The sequence below is a fragment of the Centruroides sculpturatus genome, unplaced genomic scaffold (genome assembly GCF_000671375.1).
Source record: "Centruroides sculpturatus isolate CEXI.00-Female unplaced genomic scaffold, Cexi_2.0 scaffold549, whole genome shotgun sequence".
Lineage (NCBI taxonomy): Eukaryota > Metazoa > Arthropoda > Arachnida > Scorpiones > Buthidae > Centruroides > Centruroides sculpturatus.
In genome coordinates this window covers 52,661-66,432 of record NW_019384752.1, presented here as the reverse complement: position 1 = coordinate 66,432, position 13,772 = coordinate 52,661, and the positions used below count along the sequence as shown (strand labels likewise).

General features: G+C 33.7%; 3 protein-coding genes across 9 annotated transcripts; 2 read left to right on the top strand and 1 right to left on the bottom strand.

Moving 5' to 3' along the window:
• Positions 1-789: 789 nt before the first annotated feature.
• Positions 790-3,341, top strand: LOC111628602 (beclin-1-like). The gene has a single exon (XM_023372422.1). It carries the CDS (start codon positions 1,639-1,641, stop codon positions 2,965-2,967), a length of 1,329 nt encoding a protein of 442 aa, XP_023228190.1. The 5' UTR covers positions 790-1,638; the 3' UTR covers positions 2,968-3,341.
• A 738-nt stretch (positions 3,342-4,079) lies between these two features.
• LOC111628603 (alpha-tocopherol transfer protein-like) lies at positions 4,080-9,308 on the top strand. Of its 6 annotated transcripts, none has more exons than XM_023372429.1 (9): positions 5,808-5,983; positions 6,060-6,253; positions 6,312-6,422; positions 6,497-7,105; positions 8,316-8,412; positions 8,528-8,568; positions 8,642-8,749; positions 8,820-8,876; positions 9,192-9,308. In XM_023372429.1, the coding sequence occupies exons 4-9, from the start codon at positions 7,031-7,033 to the stop codon at positions 9,267-9,269; spliced, it is 456 nt and encodes a 151-aa protein (XP_023228197.1). In that variant the 5' UTR covers positions 5,808-5,983; positions 6,060-6,253; positions 6,312-6,422; positions 6,497-7,030; the 3' UTR covers positions 9,270-9,308. The 6 variants fall into 6 exon arrangements, with proteins under 6 accessions (XP_023228195.1, XP_023228194.1, XP_023228191.1 ...); XM_023372428.1 differs by having other exon boundaries at positions 8,483-8,568; XM_023372427.1 differs by lacking the exons at positions 8,316-8,412; positions 8,528-8,568; positions 8,642-8,749; positions 8,820-8,876; positions 9,192-9,308 and adding exons at positions 4,080-4,209; positions 4,317-4,707; positions 5,243-5,306 and having other exon boundaries at positions 5,805-5,983; positions 6,497-6,728.
• Positions 9,309-9,441: 133 nt separating this feature from the next.
• Positions 9,442-13,387, bottom strand: LOC111628604. 2 transcript variants are annotated; one of them, XM_023372431.1, is made up of 7 exons: positions 13,315-13,387; positions 11,030-11,120; positions 10,672-10,783; positions 10,513-10,577; positions 10,307-10,420; positions 10,166-10,222; positions 9,442-9,552 (listed from the first exon to the last, which is right to left on the bottom strand). In XM_023372431.1, the coding sequence occupies exons 2-7, from the start codon at positions 11,105-11,107 to the stop codon at positions 9,448-9,450; spliced, it is 531 nt and encodes a 176-aa protein (XP_023228199.1). In that variant the 5' UTR covers positions 11,108-11,120; positions 13,315-13,387; the 3' UTR covers positions 9,442-9,447. The 2 variants fall into 2 exon arrangements, with proteins under 2 accessions (XP_023228199.1, XP_023228198.1); XM_023372430.1 differs by lacking the exon at positions 13,315-13,387 and having other exon boundaries at positions 11,030-11,201.
• Positions 13,388-13,772: the final 385 nt, after the last annotated feature.

The following is a 13,772-nucleotide window of genomic DNA, read 5'->3' as shown; positions in this document are numbered from 1 at the left end:
CTTTCTCTATATACTCATCATCCACATGCTGATGCTTCTCTCATTGTTTTGGCAACAATACGCCTGCAGAATATGTCTCGATTCTTGTTGGAGAATGACTCTACACACAGTGGAGGTAGTCAATAGACCCGGTCGAGAAATTCCGGATCGTCCGGTCTACGGCATCGCCATGCAATCATCCGCTTGGTTCTTTGAAAGAAGACGGGAGATGACAGATTCATCCAGAATGGTGAAGTCAGAGTTTGTCATGTAGTGACCCTGAAACTGCCAAGACTTTTAGACCAGAAGTGTCAATGTGTGGGGATAGAAATATAAATTGGGACTATGTAACACGCAGTTCCTTTGAAATTACTGAAATTCGGGAAAGAAGTTGAACTACACTAATATAAAGTGTGTGTTGTGTATATGCTACCAGATATCAGTGTGTGTTAATTCTCTCTCTAGAGAAGATTAACACACAGTGCTATTCTAGTAATACATTTACAATTACTTAGTTATTTTACTACATTAATAAATGAAAAATAAATAAGTTCTGTTCTTAGTTTTATATATCAAAAATAGATTGAATGGAAATCTTTTCACATCTGTTTGCATTTAATAATTCTTAACAACCTTTCTTTATAATTTATTAAGACATTTAACTTCCAAGGTGTGGATTTATAGATTTACTGATGATGATATTCATTATCACCTGCACCTTTGGTGGTCTAAGGGTAATAATAAGTTTATGTAATTTTTGATTTATAAACAATTTTTTTTTTAAATTAAGTGAAAATTATGAAATGCTTCTCTGTTTAATTTTAAAAGACAAGCAAGACCTATCTGAGTTGAAAAGATATTTGCTTGGTAAATTTTTCCACTAGAATTTAATTAATATGTTTTAATTATTTCAACTTTTTGCCCTCATTTATATCAGGTTATTAGAGAGAGGAATATAACAGGCGGGTGACTAAAAATTTGAGATCCTCACTTGTATCATTGATACTGATCTGTTGCTTATTCATATATTAGATCAAAATTGTTTTTGAATTATTATGCACTTATTTCTTTGTGGTTTTTGAAACCTAGAGCTTTGATTAATAAAATAGAATGGTGATGATTATTTGTTATCTCTTCGGGCTGAAATCCTCTGGTAAAATCTTAAGTTTTCGTCATATTGCTGTCTTCCCCTTTTAATATTTCTATATTTTCAATCCAGCATAATCATGGTTCATCTAATGCCATATTTTCTTGTGTGTAATATATTCTGCCCATCACCACTTAGATTGCTACTAAAGCATTACAGTTCATCAGTGAATAATACAAACTGTTGTTAAGATGTTGATGCTATATATACATTAATTACTCCCTATGTTGAAAATCTGTATATGTAATAAGTTAGCACGTTTAATAATTTTCTATTAATTGTTATTTTAGAATAAAAAAGTTAGGAATTATACATTGTTATAGAAACACATAATTTAAAACGTGTGCATTCTGAAGTATATTTTTAAGAATATAAAGTATTATTTTGTAGAATTGAAATGTAATTTCTACATTCCACCATTCTGTTGGCAAATACTCATAAGAATGCCCCCCTTTTGGCTATAAATTGTAGCTCATATCTTGTATTTTTCTCTTTCAGCATAATGAAATAATATGGCTACCGGAGGAAAATGTGACAATATTGGAGACAGGTGTTTTGTGAGTTTCGTCTGTCAGAGATGCTGTCAACCGCTAAAACTCGACTCTTCTTTCAATGCCTTAGACGAACAAGTTCTGTCCGAATTCTCGTCAACGCCTTTGTTAAGTCGATCCGACAACGGAAGTGCCATTCAAATAATTGCTAACGACAAGGAAGGGGAGGGAGATGAATTGGATTATACGAGAAAGGTGATATTGCCACTTAAACTAACAGACAGCGGCAACGGGTTTATGCTGGTGAGTGAAATGCCCAACAGCAACAGAGAAAGTCTCAGTCATCATTTGGCAGTGACGGCGAGGCTTTTCGATATCCTTTCCGATCAATCCGATATCGATCACCCGCTGTGCGAAGAGTGTTCCGATACGTTGCTCGATCAGATGGATCATCAGTTGAGAATAGCGGAAGACGAATGCAAAGATTATCGAGAATTTCTAGAGCAGCTGACGAACGACGATAGTGAAGTGGATTCGCAGAATCTAGAGCACGAATTGGAGAGGCTGAAAGAAGAAGAGAGGAAGCTGCAAGAAGAATTGGCCGAAATCGAAGAAGAGCAGAACAAACTGGAAGAACAGAAGAAATTAGGGAAAGATAATCTGGATCAGCTAGAAATGGATGATGAGAGATACTGGCTCGAGTACAGTGACCTGAAATCAAAAATGCTGACTTTCGAGGACGATCAGAGGAGTGTAGATAACCAGCTACGTTATGCCAACTCTCAGCTAGAGAAGCTCAAGAAGACGAACGTGTTCAATGCCACCTTTCACATATGGCACAGTGGACATTTTGGCACCATCAACAACTTTCGATTGGGCCGTCTTCCGGCCGTGCCCGTCGACTGGGCGGAGATCAACGCGGCGTGGGGTCAAACTGTACTCCTACTTCATTCGTTAGCCAAAAAGGTCAATCTGACCTTTCAGAGATATCGTCTAGTGCCCTACGGGAATCACTCCTTCTTAGAATCTTTAGAAGACAAATCAAAAGAATTACCTCTTCACGGCTCGGGTGGCTTCAAATTTTTTTGGGACACGAAATTCGATCAGGCAATGGTTGCCTTTTTGGACTGCCTACAGCAGTTCAAGGAAGAAGTGGAAAAAGGCGACAAGAGTTTCTGTTTACCCTACAAGATCGAGAAGGGCAAAGTTGAAGATCCCAGCAATGGGAACACCTACTCGATCAAGATTCAGTTCAACTCCGAAGAGCAATGGACCAAAGCGCTAAAGTTCATGTTAACTAATTTAAAATGGGGACTAGCTTGGGTATCTTCGCAGTTTACAAACAAATGATGTTAAATAATAATTTAACGGTATAGAATTTAAATATATATATATATAAATACATGTATAAAAGATCAGCGAATCAGAGTTTATAAATTTTGCTCTATATATACTGTATGTAAACTGTAAATTTGACGATAAATGTTGGAATTTTTTGTAAATGGAGAGTGAATGGTTCGAGTCGAATTCCCCCCCCCGTGTACAGTAAATTTCTAGTATACGTGTGACGATGGGTGTGTAAACTACAGTATAATTGAACCGAAAGGACAACTACCTGCTCTACATATCTGTAACATATTCGTGTATTTGTTTCTACACAGTCAGGAATATGCTTGTCATATTGTACAAATAAATTTTACCAATTAAAAGCTTTATAAATTTAATATATTGATAAATTTTGCTATGTACTAATACAAAAATTCATTTCTCTCTTCATTGATATAAATTACGTTTTTCTGGAGTACAAATTGATGAAGAAAGTTGAAATTTATTTGAAATAAAACATGAGAATTAATATATTTTTATTTACATTTTTTTTACTTATTTCTGGAAAACGAGCCGATCGGAGTAGTGAAATTAACGGGCAGGAGGAGGACGAGTTAAAAATGTGTTGGAGTGACGTAAATACGCATTGTAGCCAATTAATACGAATTGCTGTAGTAATTTGAATCGTAAATATGCAAATTAACGGAGCGTGTAAACAATAAGGCATGTTGCTGATGGATCAAATACAAATTGCTCTTGGATCCAATATGGCAGCCCCACTAGAACCGCACGTGGTAGTTTTCGAGTTTTCACAAGTGCAAAGGGGTCCTCAAAGGTTAAAAAATCCTTTGAGGAATAACTGCACAGGCCTGGACTTGAGGAAATTCAGAATTTCCTATCGTCCATATTAGATCAAATTAAACAGTCAAACTGCGCCCTCGGAGGCTCGGGATCGAATCGTACTCAGGCCCGTTTCTATTGTAGTGGCCATACAGAGAGAAATAGAGCAAGGAAGTATAAGAAAATCACTGTTTTTAATAATACCTAACTAGATTACGTAAGTGATGGTGTTTTCGAACAAAGTACACTAAATTATGATAACGATACGTAAATATAGTAAATGCATTATCAGTAACGTCAAACTGCGCCCTCGGTGACTCGGGATCGAATCGTGATTAGGCCCGTTTTTATTGTAGTAGCCATAGAGGAGATAGAGCAGGGAAGTATAAGAAAATCGCTGTTTTTAATAATACCTAACTAGATTACGTAAGTGGTGGTGGTGTTTTCGAACAAAGTACACTAAATTATGATAACGATATGTAAATATAGTAAATGTATTATCAGTAACTACATTAGAATTAATATTTTTCCAGATTTTAGGTCATAAAAAGTGACGTGTATAAAAGAATATACAAGGGTTTGTGACCATATTTGTGTTTCCTGTGTTCTACATCATCACGCATACATTAAAGATGGCGAATGAGTAATTTCCATAAAATGAGCACCTAATTTAAAACAAAATTATCGACGTAACCTCGTTATAACGAGCAAACGTTGTGATCAAATTTCAGGAGAAAGCTGCTTTAACTTCTGTTCAAAAACAGAGTAATAAATAACGTTATCACTAATTTATATCGATACTGTTCAGATGCTCTTTGATAATTGTACTCCCGTATAGTCTGTGATTCGTTGCGACGCATTGAATTTTCGTGATGGTCGTTGAGGATTACAGCGAAGGTTTACAGTATCTAAAAAGCGAAATAAGTAAGTGAAATTATTTACATTATCAAAATAATACTTGGTAACACCTAAAGGGGCGTATTTTGTACCTAGGTCATAAAAGGTGACGTGTATGAAAAAATATACAAGGGTTTTTGATCATATTTGTGTTTCCTGTGTTCTACATCCTCATCACGCATACATTAAAGATGGCGAATGAGTAATTTCCATAAAGTGGGCACCTAATTTAAAACAAAAGTTACCAACGTAACCTCGTTATAACGAGCAAACTTTGTGATAACGCAGCTTTCTCCTGAAATTTGAACTTTTATCCAAAAACAGAGTAATAAATAACGTTATCACTAATTTATATCGATACTGTTCAGATACTCTTTGATAATTGTAATGCCGTGTAGTCTGTGATTCATTGTGACGCATTGAATTTTCGTGATGGTCGTTGAGAATTACAGCGAAGGTTTACAGTATCTAAAAAGCGAAATTAGTAAGTGAAATAATTTACATTATCAAAATAATACTTGGTAACACCTAAATGGTCGTATTTTGTACCCTATCTACGAAGGTCGTACAGAATTGACGTGTAGAACCGACGACAAATTCCTCCTGAGATTTCTTCGAGCCAAGAAATGCGATTCAAAAAGGGCATTTACCTTATTACAGAATTATTATTTTGTTAGAAGAAGATACAGTCACGTGTTTAGTAATTTTGTACCCTCGAGTGTACGCGATATTCTTCAGTCTGGTGTGTTTGAAGTCTTGTCACAGTGCGATCAATTAGGGAGGAAGATCTTCGTTGGTAGAGTTAGTGAGTAACACTTTTGATAATTTCCTCGGTTTAACGCTTGTAAAGTACTGAAAACGGAGGTAAATTTGGTTTACAGGTCGTTGGGAAGTTTATAAACACAATGTCATTGATCTATTACGAGCCAAGTTAATGATTTTGGAAACACTACTGGAAGANTTGGATTGTACACTTGTATATTGTTACGTAACTGACGTTGAAATAAATGTAGAAAGAAAACAAAATATGCAAATTAAACGAAATTTGCATATTTAGGCGACAAGAATTTTTGGAATCGTTACGTGCGTTGCTGCTTTAATATCTCCAAAATTACAAAAGAGAAATGCGATTCAAAAAGGGCATTTACCTTATTACAGAATTATTATTTTGTTAGAAGAAGATACAGTCACGTGTTTAGTAATTTTGTACCCTCGAGTGTACGCGATATTCTTCAGTCTGGTGTGTTTGAAGTCTTGTCACAGTGCGATCAATTAGGGAGGAAGATCTTCGTTGGTAGAGTTAGTGAGTAACACTTTTGATAATTTCCTTGGTTTAACGCTTGTAAAGTACTCAAAACGGGGGTAAATTTGGTTTACAGGTCGTTGGGAAGTTTATAAACACAATGTCATCGATCTATTACGAGCCAACTTAATGATTTTGGAAACACTACTGGAAGAAGTGGAGGTACAGCAGAATGGTATTGTCATCATTTACGATTGTAGAGGGTTTACGTGGCGTCACGCTATACAATTCACCCCCAGAGTGATATATTTAATTACAAAATTGTTAGAGGTAAGTGCTAAATCGGTTATTGTTAAGAATCTTTATCATTGATGTGGTGTTCTTGCAGAGTACTTTCCCTGTTCGTTACAAAGAAATGCACATAGTTTACATGCATGCTCTGGCAAAAAATGTGGTATCATTCATAAAACCATTAATGACTAAAAAAATGAAAAAGAGGGTACGTACAGTACAACATGATTATTTCGAAAGCGGGTGTGATTTTTTAAAAAATGATTTATTCTTTAATTTTAGGTGCATCTTCACGACAATTGCATGCAACAGTTGCATAGTTTTCTATCGAAAAATTGCCTACCCGAGGAATACGGCGGAGAATTGAAAAACCAAGATTTTAGGATATTTTTAGAAAAAGTTTTAAATTTAGAAGAAGAATTCGGCTACCATCAAAAATACTGGACCGAGAATTAATTTCGGATTTTTTAAATGTTTATTTTGTATTTATAATAAAGTGATTTAGATTTTTAAATTGATTTTCTTTATGATATCCAACATAAATTATGAATTCTTCTTAAGAGATGGAGCCAGAAATGCTTAAGATGCAACTACGTACGACCTCCCACATTCAATATTTATAAAGAGAAATCTAAAAATACAGACACTCTATGGTGTTTTTTTTTTACTGTTTCACTTCAGCTGTTTACTAGAATGCTTCTCGGTTGATACTGATACGTGTTTATCTAAACAGGAACGTGAGAAATCAGCGTGTTAATTGTGTTTCTTTATTAAATTAACCCTAATTAAACATAATTAACTGATATTGATCCGAACATGATTTTCATGACGAGGTGTTGCTGCTTCTTCGATACCAGAATTGGGAGCATAGCGTGTGGAGTGTATACATTAGTAAGTAACACTTTTACATTCGAATATATTTTAAAAAATATATATTTTAAAACTAATTTGTAAATCAATAACGTCATCTAAAAATGCTTTATACCTGTCTTTCAACCCCCTTTTAACCTAGTGTTTTATGCTTTTATATCTTCTTTCTACCTCTTCCTACCTATGTGTTTCATACCTGTCTTTCTACCCCCTTTTAACCTAGTGTTTTATGCTTTTATATCTTCTTTCTACCTCTTCCTACCTATGTGTTTTATGCCTGTCTTTCTACCCCCTTTTAACCTAGTGTTTTATGCTTTTATATCTTCTTTATACCTATGTGTTTCATACCTGTTTTTCTACCCCCTTTTAACTGATTGTTTTATAGCTTTATACTTGTTTCTACCTTTTCCTATCTGTACGTTCCATCTTTACATCTTTTATTCTTATTTTCTTACAACCTCTTTTTATTATACTTGTCAACTCTCAACTTCTTGTTTATCTCTTTTATATTTTCCCACCTTTCTTCCAACCTGTGTCCAGCCGTGTATTCCATACTTTCCTGTGTACAGTACCTATCCTTTTTTAGTTACCTGTTCTATACTTTGTATCTTTCCCAATACAGGAAATCCTCGTTACTTCGAATTATCCGAAATTTACATATTTTTGTACAATATGTCAAATGCTACGTTTATTAAGCAAACAGAATTCCTGAAGTGTAATACGAATTTCAAATAGTACGGTTACGAACTAACGGAATTTCGTACTATACGAGTTCGAATTAACCAGGAACACCTGTATAAGCTATATATTTTACACCTTTCTGTCCGTTTTTGTCTTTATTTATCCTTTAATAATACCAAAGTATTGTAACACAGCAGAAGCTAACTCCTCACTTACACGCAACTCGTTTTCAACGTAAAGTTGGCGCAAAAAGTGACTAAAAAAATCCCCCTTCTATAAAGATAAAATCCTGTGTTTTATTTCACACTAGTTACTTATGACGTCGAACACTTGTACCTTTTTTAATTGTGTCGATGGATGGAAACATTTCGGAACACAGCCAAGTTAAGGTTATTCGCAGAAATTTCTGTTTTTTCCCCTTTTCTTTGTTAATATCCTAAATTCACGTATATTTTTGGATTGTACACTTGTATATTGTTACGTAACTGACGTTGAAATAAATGTAGAAAGAAAACAAAATATGCAAATTAAACGAAATTTGCATATTTAGGCGACAAGAATTTTTGGAATCGTTACGTGCGTTGCTGCTTTAATATCTCCAAAATTACAAAAGACCGTATCAATGTACCACAATGGGAATTTATCAGGTAAAGTATTTCTTTTATTTTTATGTGTTTTTTTTTAAAGAAAATTCACAGATATGTTATGTTCTTGCAGACCTGAAGTCCATCTACGTTAGCATATTGATTAATAATTTTATAGCAATTTGTTTCAGTATTCTTCTGGTGTATGGAACGAGAAAAGTATGTGTTTTAGAAGATTCATCTGTAGAAGAAATTTTTAAAAATTTAACAATACTTTCACGTGTTTTTTTAGAATTACAAGTTGGCATTGATTCCGTGGGTGGTGTGGATGATTATAGAGTTAATCGTGCATGTCGTTTACGTGGGAGTGTTAATTGTCTTCTCGATTTCTAATGCAAAGGTATGCTTTTTACATATCTATTCTATGTATTATTACAAAATTTACCATAAAAATATTCTTGTTTTTTTAGATTGTTGGATTGATAATAGGGATAGTGTGTCTGATATCGTTATTTATATGTTTACAGGTAATTTTTATATCCTTTAATTAATAGTTACATGTAGTGTTCCTCTGTAATGGTTTATTGTTCAGGTTGCCTGCAATGATTCTTTGTTACACGCAGTTGTTAAAGGCTGTCTTTACAGTAGAACATTGCAAGGGACCATTACAGGATAACCATTTTTAATGGAAACAGAGAGCAAAATACAATGCAATACGAAAGCAAACATTTGTTCGTGACTTGAGAATCAAATGTTTAGCTCCAATTGCCCACGTGTTAACACTCTGTCAATGTTCTGTTTGAAGTACACTGCATAAAATGCCATTGGTTTTTATATTTCAGGTATATTTTATACTGTGTGTGATATCTTATTATGAATATTTGAAAGAAAACGACGATAAACCAATCGAATTGTCATGAAATCCTGGAAGAAGATGCAAGGTAATCAATGAGAAGACACATAATATAAAGTACTAACGACACACATAATTTTATTTTAATAAAAATTGTTTAAAAAAATGTAATATATAAATTAATCATCAAAATAAAAATCACAGAACACCTCTTGGAACAAATTCGAGTATTATCTTTGTTATAATTAAATAGAATCGTACGAGAAATCTTTGACGTAGATAGGATATTTGATAGAGATGATACCGGCCATAACTTGATAATGAGAGATAACAGACAGCAGCAGATATAACTGTTAAAATTCAAAATAATTATAGTTAATAGCCCAAGGAATACACGAAATTAATATTATTGTGTATTAAAACTAAATAAAACTACAGAGAGAGAGAAACAGAGAATGGATAGTGAGAGAGTAGTCTTATAGGAGATCTGTCGTAAACCCCGTTACGTGTTCAACTTTCCTACGTTCCTATTTGATTGAAAAGTGATAGCGGAGGTTTCAACCCAAACAATACAGGCTTTGAACTACGAGAGGGCCGAAAAGCACCATTGCACGAGCGTAATGGTTGATGATGAGATCCATCATCTAAAGAGTAGATTTCGTGCGGAACCATATACAGCACATTCTTAATGCAGCTTTGAGCGGACAAGGGCCTATAAATTTTGAGCATGAAGCATTTGTCTGTCCCCCCAGGATAAGTAGAGAGAAATACAGGCAGATAGAATGGAGAATTGTCATGTGTAATTTAACTATGGAACATGTTTCACCCGTGGGAAATTCTAATACGTCGCTAGCGCACGTGTTATTACATTAAATGAAGGTTGAACTGTTTCTTTACACGATTAGAATGGTGTTAAAGATAAATAACTTAATTATAATTAACTAAATATTTAATTAAACTTACATTAAATCCTGCCCATATGATCAATCCAATTGAAATCACGCAAATAACATTGTTATGCTATGAAAATAAAGAGGATAATATAATTTATACTGTCTCTATACACAGAAAGGGTGTTTATATCAGTGTTTGCCGATACTCAACTGTTCCGATGACGTCAGATAAGAACATCCCCATTAGGACAATGGAAGAAACGGTACTACCAATAATTTCTATTGGCATATACATCATCCAAGGGAGGACGAAATGTCTTTTATTCTGTTTAAAATATTTTCGTGTTTATATAAATCAATTTTTAGATACAATAAAGTCTTTGACACATTGAAATACACTAGAAAGCAAAAACTTACTTTCTGAAGTCCATACAATAAGATTAAGCTGAGTATAATCAAAATACAACAGTCTGCAAGCGTGGCTGTAAGGGAGGGGAGGGAATAGTAGAATATACAGAAAAATATTAAATATTTAAGAGAAAACAATATTTTTTAGAAGAAAATAAAGAAATTTACCTATTGTTAGGTTCAGAGAAACAGAATAATGTTCGGTATTTTTAATGAAAACAATGCTATAACCTTGAGATATAAGTATAGAGAATGCAACAAGGAATAACGCTCTTGTAACCTGAAATAAAAATTAAATAATAATAATTTTGTGTGAAACAATATATAGGGCGGCCGAAAAATCAGTTAACCGAGATAGGAGGCCGGTTGGAAGCGATTAAATCACAAGCGATAAAAAACCGGTTTCTTTATCGTTTGCGATTCGATCGCTTCCAACCGGCCTCCTATCTCGGTTAACTGACTTTTGGTCCACCCCATATATAATTCGAACGGTTATAAGTTATATAAGCAAGAATAATTAACTCACCAAAGTAAAAATTGCAGTTGCTATTGAACCTTGTTTGGTGTCAGTGTAGCATAAGCACCCTTCAATAAATAGTATCATTTTTTCTTGCGTGCTGTTAATACAATTGATACGATTATTCTAAATGCCCGTCTGGAGTGTTGCAAATGATATATCGTGCGATAAGAAGGTAGAAATTTCGCAACATACTGGTTACGCGAATAAACTGGACTGTGGTTAAACAAGGGTATACACTTCACCCTCCGATCATTGCTCTCTTTAATCGCATGTAAATAATGAACTATAAATGTAAAAATTACGCGTACACTCGTGATATCAACCCAAATATCCTTATCGTAATCTTTAATTAGCCATTTTTTTGTGTGTTTGTAGTCTAAGTAGCTAAAAAGTGCTTTGAAAAACAACATTACATAGTATCTATTAATATAAAAAATTATTTAATGTTTTGATTTGACTGTTTAAATCCTTAAAGAATTTAAAATGTAGATGTGTTTAACCTAAATATGTTACTATATATAAGTGTGTGTGATAATGCTCTATTTGTTTATTATATTTTATAAACATTAAAGAGGAATCTTGTATCCAGCTGGAAAACATTTGATGTGTTTTAACTACAACATATACAAAACAAATGATTCTAATGCAGTGTATTCGTAACAGAAGTTTTTTTAGTGTTTACGGATGATTTTACGGTTGTGTGTGTGCAAAGAATTGTATCTAATGTATCTACAACGAATACACATCAAGTGTTTTCGTCGTATATAAATTACACTACAAGCTGTAGTAGATACGTTACATTTCATGTGTTTTCGTTGTATCTACATTACACTACAAGCTGCGTTTTCCAACTGAATACGGGATTTTCTTTTATAAAACAGAGGCTGAACAGCTGTGACGAGGACTCTTCAGTCTCTATTGATACAAAGTATCGTAAATATTTTTCGTAAAACACATAACGTAGTACTGTATAGTCCTTTGTGGATATACTACAACAGAGTAATGCACACTGTTACGTCAATTCGTTATTGTTACACTTTTTTTACGATAAAGTGTGGGCCTACATTATTCTGACAAAACGAATACAATCATTTACACGTGTAAATAAATCGAACTCAAAAGATTATTCTGATATTAAGCAGACAATTAACAATAATTATCAATTCAAGGTCTTTACACCTGTTTAATACTGATCACTTGATGGAAACCGTTACTACAAATAAAAAAGACACAACAATATTGTTATTTTCTCGTTATCTCAAAAATTGTTAAGCAATTTTTCTTTGTAAAAGATACTAATTTATCATATTTTTTAAATAAAAAAAGGAAAGATCAATAATTTAATGTTACCCTTTAGTAAAACCCAGGCTCAGTTTTGTTATGTGTGGACACAACTTACTAACGTTAAGTAGTGTGCATGTACTGTACAGTTCCCGAAACAACTGTTAGTTGTGTATACATTGCATTAAACAATTATCACACTATTTCAAGAATAATACAGGAAGTTGCCACCAGGTAAAAAATGATTGAGGATTGAATGCAATTCAAGGCGTGGCGATCTGCCAAGTCGCGATGCATACCGGGAGGTCTTTTCGTGGAGTACCGACCTGTATTTAGGTGTTACAAACGTGAAAAATCCCGAAAAACTTGACGTACGCGCTTTGGTACGGAACGAACCGGCAAATTTTAGTGATTTTATTCACTCGGCCACCAGATTAAAAAATGGCGCTCTACGTATAAAAATGCCATCACTGAAAAATATATTAATAGTAAAGTATAAAAATTAAAAAAAAGGCGGTCGTTTTCCATATTTCTGGAGGTTAGTGTGCCAGGGGCGGCACGATTTTGTTAACGAATTTCAACCTTAATAACTCCCGTGCCTTTCGTCGAAAATTTCTGAAATTTTGTGGGGAGTTTTGCATATTAGCGGCATCGATGTTGTTAAATTTTAGCGGTTAAAAGTCGAGGGGGTGGAGAGATAGAGGGAGTCAAATGCCGTATCTCGAGCGAGTTCTGCTCTCGAAATAAAGCTTTTTCCATTTTATAATAATTAATAACATAAAAAAGTTTTCAAATGTAATCTTGCAACAGGTGGAGCCACGCACAATTTTAAATTTTTTGTCGGGAAAGTTACGCAACTCGTTGTTGTACTTTTCAAACAATAATTCATGTAAAATACTGTAAAATCTTTCAAACTATTGCCATTAATTGAAAATATTACCATATTTTATGCATTTTCTACAGTTAGAAAGTTATAAAATATAATTTATTGAAAAAAAAAAATTATATACATTTATATACAGATTTTTGACGTAAACAACGAGGAGGTCAGGCTATTGTGTATATGGGAGTTTCCAGTTGTTTCGCTTTTAATTTTTTATTTAGCCTCCTGTAATGAAGAATTACGATGCTGATACTAATTATCTGTAAATAAAAGATTTAAAAATAATTAATAAATTATTTAGCATTATTTTCGAGTTAAATAAATGAAAAATTTGCTTAAAAAATACATTCCAACTCTCAATAACGGCCATTTTTTAAGTTCCGGTCAGTCGCCATTGTTTACAGGTTTGACTGTACTTTAGCGGATAAATATATATTACAACCACGCTTTTACGATGCAACTTTACTATACACAACGTTAGAATTTAGTACAGTCGTAAAAACGGGGTTTTATTTTATTTAAGATAACTCCGTGACTTTTTTGGTGGCGTTAGTACGAGAGAAACTAAGACCCTTTATATTTAAC

Coding starts and splice junctions, on each gene's coding strand:
- LOC111628604 (XM_023372431.1), bottom strand. CDS start 11,107: ATGATACTATTTATTGAAGGGTGCTTATGCTACACTGACACCAAACAA. Junction 10,223..10,306: donor TATCTGACGTCATCGGAACA/GTTGAGTATCGG, acceptor TTATTTTCATAG/CATAACAATGTTATTTGCGT. Junction 9,553..10,165: donor TCATATGGGCAGGATTTAAT/GTAAGTTTAATT, acceptor GAATTTTAACAG/TTATATCTGCTGCTGTCTGT.
- LOC111628603 (XM_023372427.1), top strand. CDS start 4,656: ATGGTCGTTGAGGATTACAGCGAAGGTTTACAGTATCTAAAAAGCGAA. Junction 5,307..5,804: donor AGATTTCTTCGAGCCAAGAA/ATGCGATTCAAA, acceptor TACAAAAGAGAA/ATGCGATTCAAAAAGGGCAT. Junction 6,423..6,496: donor CTAAAAAAATGAAAAAGAGG/GTACGTACAGTA, acceptor CTTTAATTTTAG/GTGCATCTTCACGACAATTG.
- LOC111628602 (XM_023372422.1), top strand. CDS start 1,639: ATGGCTACCGGAGGAAAATGTGACAATATTGGAGACAGGTGTTTTGTG.